Raw genomic sequence first — 7,697 nt, forward strand, 5'->3', positions numbered from 1 at the left:
TACCTCACGCTTCCCTGAACAGCAAACCCATCTCCCCACAGAGATCCAGCCCAGAGCCAAACTAAACTCACAAACAGGCAAGCCCAGAATGAAGTTGGCCCCAGGCCTCAGAACATCTGAGCCCCCACAGCCCTTCAAGCTTCCAGGCTGCAGCCTTCTACCCAACCTGGGCCAACTCCTAGCCTCTGAGCCACCAGGGAGCTTTCTTTGTGATAATTAACAAGAATTTAAGTGTTGTATAAAACAATGTCTTGTGAAATCCATTGTTCCCTAGAAAGTTTAAAATGACTCCCCCATATATAGTCCTAATCAGCAATGACAGCATTTCCTTTTTTCACCATAGATGCAGGCCATTTTGAAGTGATTATCCTCACAGCACCATACTCAAGTTTTCCTATCAGCATTAAAGGTTGATCTTATCCCAGGGAAGGAATCCCAGATACTTTTCCCAGGTTCAGAGGCTGAGAGGAAAAGCCCTAATATCTTAGAAAAAGACTCCTTCTATTTCCCTTCAAAGATTTTAATGGAGATTATTGCCTAAACATTTTTTAATCCATCTGAGAAAAGTTAGTTTTAGATTCAGAGAGCAATACAAGCACAGAAGCAGGAAGTCTTTCTAGTTTTGAGGATACAGGAGGCAAGATAGAGGAGTAAAATCTGAAATGGTTTTCTTAACCCAAAATCTTCTAGAAAGCTCAAAAGATGGATACTAGGAAAATTTCACTTTTCTAGGCCTTGGTAGGATAATTCTGAAAGTTCTACTATCATGGATTGGTGACTTTTGACAAGGTCACAATAAAAAAAGACAAGAAAGCTGGGAATCCCCAATAAACCTCTTTAAGGCTCTGACTAGTGGTCAAAATGTACTAATGTTTGGTATCAGAATTGTTTGTATAAAGTGAGGACCTCATACATGGGGGAAGAGACTTAAGTGACACTTGAGGCAAAGAATAGAACCCAGAAAATGGGTAGAAGATCACAGGTAGTACACTATTTGCAGCTTTAACACTGATATTTGTTATGTTAAACTCTTCCAATTTCTCAGAACACCTGAGCTAGCTTTACCTTTGCTATCACCTGCATGTACAGGACTGGGCAATCATATCCTCATACTCCTTGTACAAGATACTCCCATTTGCCTCAACCAAAAGGATGCTAATGGGAACGTACTTATAAGGAACACAGGATGGCTGGGGCACACTCTGGTCTACCAGCTCATTGACAAGGTTCTGGATGATGGCATGATTGGGGGAATTGAGACCATAGTGTAGTACCCGAGGGCAGGCTCCTTTACAGTAGTTTGGGGTATATAGATGGGGAGCAATAATCCAATGATCCCAGCCCAACTGATGGAAGCTGACTTGGAAAGGGTGGAGGGAACACTGGTTACTTTTAGGCCCATCATGGTCTCTGGAGGAGCTAGGGACCCCAGATGTGATACTGCCTGCTTGCCGGGCCCTCCGCAAAAGAGAAGAATCCTTTTCTATGAACCCCTCCAGAACTCTGGGGTGAAATGTGGCCTTCCGAACACTTTTATGAGTGTCATTGAAATACAGTAACAAGAAGGCAGTGTCCAAGGATGAAGTACCATGCCACTGAAGTTCAAGAATCTCACTGCCTTTTTGCTGCTGACACATGAGGCGGAGTTGTAGAACCCTGCGTCCTTTATGATTCCAGATTCTTTGTCGAACATGTTGTGTGATATCCATCTCTGTCCAAGCTTTGGACATCAAGGAAGGATTTGAGGAACCTCTTCCTGAAGAGGGAAAGTGGTTGGTTAGGCTTTGCTGGATCCAGGGTTCCACATGGCAGGAAAGATGGAAAGGAGCTAGGTAGAGTTGATGGCGGTAAACCACAATGGCTCTGACTAGTTGGTATGCTACTCGGTTTGGTCTCAGAGGAAAGTCCAGGGTCTTTATATGCCAGGGGCCTGCACAGAAGGGAACAAGAGCAGAGGATTAGCTTCTTACCTCCTAGCCTGAATCTCCCTCACAAATCTGCTCAACTAACAGCTGTAAGTAGCCCTAAAAATAAAGCAAGATCATGATAATCACTATCATTCGTTGAACATGTACTATTAGATATTTTAAAGCATTAGCTTTTTAATCTGCAATAATCTTATGAGATAGTAATTATCACCGTTTTGCAGACAAGGAAACTGAGGCTCAGAGAAGTTATGTGAGAGGACATACAGCCAGTGTCTAGTAGAAACAAGATTTGAGCCCAAGTATGTTTCCCTTAAAAGAAATTGGGTCTCATTTTTAAATCACACATAGCACTAGGATGAGGAAAAAAAACCTTCAAATATGGAATTATTCTGTGTATGGGAAGAGGATCATCTTTATTAGTTGACTATTAAAGGTGATCAATTAAGTGAATTGTTGAGACATGCATGAATTAAGAATGAGTCCTCCTGTCATAGCATTATACAGGTGCAACTTCGAGATAACAGCCCAATATTGGGGACTATCTATGGCCTGCCATCAGTTCAAATCTGGGGCCAGGATGCCAGAAAATAATTTTGTCTATTTATCCCTAATGGGGGCAGCTGTTTTGCCATTTCTACCTTCTACATTAAGAATTGCTTCTTGAGCAGCTGTTCCTTTTTTAGCCATTTCCTCCTTAACCCTTAGTCTCTCCCTTGTTCATTCCTTACTGGAAATGATTCTTCATGTATTGCATTCATTGTACCACCATTCCCCTAAATGTCATTTTCAACAAGGCCTTGGTCAGATAAATATTTTGTTTGCTAAGAATTCTAGAAGCAGAAAGCCTCCTGGTGATTGTTTTAATCCAGACTGTAATGCTGACACCCAGTGGCCAAAGGGTTGGAAGACTGGGCCTGCAGTGCTCTGAATTTCTGCACCCTCTCCTGGAAAATATCATGAGTAAAGATCACAAAAACCAGGCATTGCAGGAAAATGCCTCCTTTTTATATTCAAACATCTTATTGCTGAAACTTTGCATGTTAATTTTCATATTATTTATCTAACCTTCCTCCTTCACTGAATCCACAAGCTTGGATTTCTCAGTAGGCCTGGACTAGTCAATGTAGAAGTGCTTTAATGAAAAATATCCTGATGCTTCAAGACAAAGTTCAGATTCAACTTACGCTCAATACACCCTCAAGTCTGGGGCACTGAACATCATTCACACAAAGCCCAAGCTAGATCTGTATTTGCTTATTTAAGCTATTCTACACTCCCATCATACAATCATCTTTCTAAGAGGCCCACTCATATACCTGCCCCACCCTGCCTAAGAAGGAGCCCAACCCAACCTCTAGCAGGCTGTCTGGTGAGGAACTGCCCTTACCTTTCAGACCTTGACATCTCATATTTCCTAAAGCAGGGTGGAGTGTCTTAGGATCAGAGCCAGGAAGGGTCTGCTCAGAATTTTTCAGGGAAATGGCTGACTTACACATCCTGTGTGATTGAACCTGGCATAGATCTCCAGGTAAGTTCAGTTCAGCTGTGTCATCTCCTAATGGAGATATCTGGCCCTGTGTTCTTTTTATTCATTTCTGGATCCTTTCCAGAGTCCCTAGATGCTAGTATGTCCCACAGACCAGGATAGTGATCTAATTCTACACATCCTCCTTTCTAGCCCCGTATCATCTGTACAAACTTGATTTGCACACAAAGCTTTTTGCCGCACACAGAATAAAATCCAGATTCTTTATAATGGCCTATAAGTCCCCTCTCATCATCCTCATTTCCTGCCACTCTGCACAATGCTCAATAGGCTGCAGCCATACTCATCTTCCTTCTAATCTTCAAGTCAGACAAGCTGGTTTCCACCCTCTAGGCCTTTGTACACATGGTTCCCTCTGCCTAAATCAGACTTCTTTCTACTCTTTTTATGCCTTGTTTGTTATCTTACAGGCCTCAGCTCAAATGTCCCCTCTTCAAAGATGCATTCCTTAATAATTCCATGTAAAGGGAGGATTTCTTTGTTATTCTTTATCAAAATAACCTATTTCATTCTTTGATAGCACCTACCACACTTTGCAATTATCTGTATTTTTCTGTCTCACCCATGACTGTCTTGATCATATCTGTGTGCCAGCACCTAAAACAATGCCTATCCCACAGTAGATATTAGTATTTGTTGAGTGAATCTCCATCCACACCAAAGTATCTTCCCTTTCCTCAAGCAGAATGCATATCTCTGCTTCTATGCATAGTCTTCTTACTCCTTCCTCAAGGTCCAGCTCAAATAAGCTCTTCAGTGAGGTCTTTCATGGTCTCCCCGCTTCCCTTTGCTGGCTTTAAGCAGTGACCTATTTCTTCTTTCGTGTACTGGGAGCCCTACTGCTTATCCTTGTCAAAGCATTTGTCATGCCATAACACCGTTATGTGATTACTTATGTATCTATTCTACCTTAATGGGAGCTTCTAGAGGTCAGGAAAATGGTTGTTTGTGCCTTCAGACCCAACCCAAACACAGTGCCTGGTGCACAATTAAAATCTGTTAAGTCAGCACTGCAGAATGATTAAAAGCAAAGCCCAAAACCCTCGGTTTGACACCCAGCTCTACCAATTACTATCTGTGTTACATTGAGTAAGTTACTCTGAGCTTCAGTTTCTTTACCTATAAAATGATTATGTTGATAGTACTTATAAGATAGTGGTGAGCATTAAGGAAGATAATGCTAGTAAAGTGTTTTTCCTAATGCCTGGCACATGGTAAGCTCACAGTAAAGGTTAGCTAGGGGAATATTGGTTGTTTCATTTAAAGGAGGGAATGTAAACCAGCCAAGGCCCAAAATTGATCTCACCAGGTTCCCAAGATTTCCTTGAAGTTGATGGCTTCCTGTGTTCCCTAGAAAGCCCTGCATTTCAGAAGCCCATTGGTTTCCTGGAACAGTATCTAATGAAGATATTTTTAAGATCAAGCATGACAGGAACAAAGAAAATTCCAAAATACCTTTGGAACCAAAAACTCATAGTAAAGTAGCAACATGGACTTAATAGAGAGACTGCTTGGTATACAAGGATATCAAGGTAATATCTAAACAAGAAGTTATGGAGAGTTTAGAGTCAGGCCAACTTAACCTCAAATCCTATCTTTGCCACCCACTGTCTATGTGAACTTTGCAAGTTATTTGACCTCTGTGCCTTAGTTTTCTTATCTTTAAAAATTAGGCTAATTGCTCCATGACAGCTAATGGTTATAGTTGTCCTTAAGGATTATATACAATAGCAGATGTTCACCTAACCAGGTATACAGACCTACCAATATTAATTTGTTCCTGTCCATTCTTGTACATCTTCCCCAACTCGGTATCCTGTGCTCTTTGCCTTGTAAGAATGCAACCACACACAAACACCCCTCCATAAGAATGCATAGGAGTATTTCTCAATTATAGTTTTCAGTGACGTAGCAAGCAATAAGACTTTCTTTGAAAGATAGGAGCTGACACATTTAGTTTTCCTGGGGTCTGGGAGAGATTCCTCAGGTAGGCCCCAATGCAATCTGTTCTTAAATTGGGAACCTAAAGGGAAGTAGGCTTGGATCCAGCTTCTCCCAACATTTCCATCCTTTAAAATCCAAGCCTGAGAAAACAACTCACCCACTAGGCAATGAAGCTTGCCTAAATGCACAGATCTCCTTTCTCTACATTCTATTCCCCCATTTCTCTTCCCTCCAGGACAGTATGGCATGATGACTTACCTCTGAGAGGCCTTGCTATATTCGCCAAGGGTCTCACCAGCCTCACCATGGTGGCCCCAATGGTGCGGTTCTCCCTAGGGTGCCCACGTGCATCAGCTGAACGCTGGTACAACTCCAGCATGTACCGCAAAGGATGCCCAAGGACCTGTGGCTTCCTCTGCTGTTTGCCAGGAGCTTCTTCTAGCAGCTCCCGAATCAGGGGCAGGGAAGGGGTGTCAGCCATGAGGGCATTAGAGGGCTGCCCTACCTTTGCCATTTGGACCCTGTATTCCATAAAAAGCGCCAGTCCCCAAAGAAGTATTCTAAGGATGCTGAGGAGGACCATCTCAAAAGGTGTGGTGTTCAGCAACACGCTCCAGCCCAAGCCCAAAGGATGTTACTCTGAGCCTTTCCTTTCACATAGGTAACCACATCTAGTTCCACAACCATAAAATATAGGGCAAGAAAAAATCAAATGCAAGCAGGCAGACCCTATGTTGATTCCTCTGGGAGGATCTTCTGGACCAAAGGAGGTCTCCTAACTTGGCCTCTTCATATCAAAACAAATAGAAAAAAACAGGTGGAACAATGTGGCGTATCCTTCCTACTCTTCAGGATTAGGAACAAGATAGCACTTACTCGGATGCTGAGGTAACCTTAAAGGAGAGGTCCATTCTAGGGCCTGCTCCCTTACCTTATCCACTAGGATGAAGAAAAAAAAAAAAGCAGCCCTCGCTTACTGTGCTCCACAGCTTTAAAGGTAAGTTTCTTAATTAGTCCTTAAAGGGCCAGAGACCTCTTGCTCCCATCCCACTTCCACGTAGCCCTGTCTCTAATGCAGAAATTCCCTAAATGTGATCTGCTATTGACTTGCAGTGAAACTATCTGGGGTGATCATTAAGAATGCAGGCTCCTGGGTCCAAATCAAAACATGGACTCTCTGAAGGTGAGGTCCAGAAATCTGAATCTTAACAAATGCTCCAGGAAGTGTCTGTGAACAGTAAAATGTGGAAACCACTGTCAGTGTGGCTACTGGAACTTGAAGAAGATGCCTTAACAGTGGTTCTCAATCTTGGCTGTACATTGGAATCATCTGGGGAGCTTTAACTATTATGGATGCCTGGAAACCATCCTCAGAGATTCTGATGTAGTGTGTCTGGGCTGTTACTAGGGCAGGAGGACTTTTTTTAACTTCTGCAGGTGATTTTAATGTGCAGTCATGTTTGACAGTTCTGACTTAGAATTTCTAGTTTACCATGGAAGGTGTTGAGATCCTGAGTGAGGTTCATCAGAGAAGTCTGGAGGCAGTGGCAGATGAATCTGTGGAAGTTGGCTGAGAGCTCATCTCACTTGGCTTAATGGAAGGAAGTGGGCTGGACTAGTTAGTTAAGGCTGCCCCAGACCAGGATTCTACAAAAAAAAAAAAAAAAAAGGTTGGTGTAGTCATGGCCAGCTCCAAGTAGAAGCAGTTTGTTAGGGCTCTAAGGAGAAGGTGAGGCAGGAGGTCAAAACATGGCTCTAAGAGATGATGAGGCAGACATGATTAGTGAGAGGCTTTTACCTCATGCTAAGAATATCTGTGGAGAGGCACCACTATTGTGTAACAGGCATGGACTTTGTAATCACACAGACCTGTGTTTGAATTGTGATTCTGTCTCTTCTCAGATATAATTTAACCTCTCCAACACAAATCATTCATTTCCCTCAGCCTCATTCTCTTTACTTATAAAATGAGGATAACATGTTTTATCTCACAAGTTGTTGTGAGGATATAAGGAAATAATCTCTTAATTACACAAAGCCTAATTAGATACATGAGATATTTTTATGTTCTTGACATTATTTGCTCCCTTCTGTTTTTACTAACATGGCCTTGGCCCCTGGCATGTATTGTAAAACAAAAGGCATAGGTTAATGGGTCCTCTGGGTCTGGACTCAAATCCCAACTCAACAACCCATTAGCTGAGTGACCTTAAGCAAGGTTTCTGCTAGTCTGAGTATCTTCATCTGTACTGGTGGCTCCTTCAAAGTTACTGTTGCTG

At 42.4% G+C, this 7,697-nt stretch overlaps 1 protein-coding gene across 1 annotated transcript; it reads right to left on the reverse strand.

The window, feature by feature from the left end:
• Positions 1-1,073: 1,073 nt before the first annotated feature.
• On the reverse strand, positions 1,074-6,022 carry BMP15 (bone morphogenetic protein 15). Its single transcript, XM_072816922.1, has 2 exons — positions 5,677-6,022; positions 1,074-1,930 (listed from the first exon to the last, which is right to left on the reverse strand). The coding sequence occupies exons 1-2, from the start codon at positions 5,999-6,001 to the stop codon at positions 1,074-1,076; spliced, it is 1,182 nt and encodes a 393-aa protein (XP_072673023.1). The 5' UTR covers positions 6,002-6,022.
• Between the last annotated feature and the right edge of the window lie 1,675 nt (positions 6,023-7,697).

This window comes from Canis lupus, chromosome X (assembly GCF_048164855.1).
Source record: "Canis lupus baileyi chromosome X, mCanLup2.hap1, whole genome shotgun sequence".
Taxonomy (NCBI): Eukaryota; Metazoa; Chordata; class Mammalia; order Carnivora; family Canidae; genus Canis; species Canis lupus.

Coding starts and splice junctions, on each gene's coding strand:
- BMP15 (XM_072816922.1), bottom strand. CDS start 6,001: ATGGTCCTCCTCAGCATCCTTAGAATACTTCTTTGGGGACTGGCGCTT. Junction 1,931..5,676: donor TATAGCAAGGCCTCTCAGAG/GTAAGTCATCAT, acceptor CCTTCTGTGCAG/GCCCCTGGCATATAAAGACC.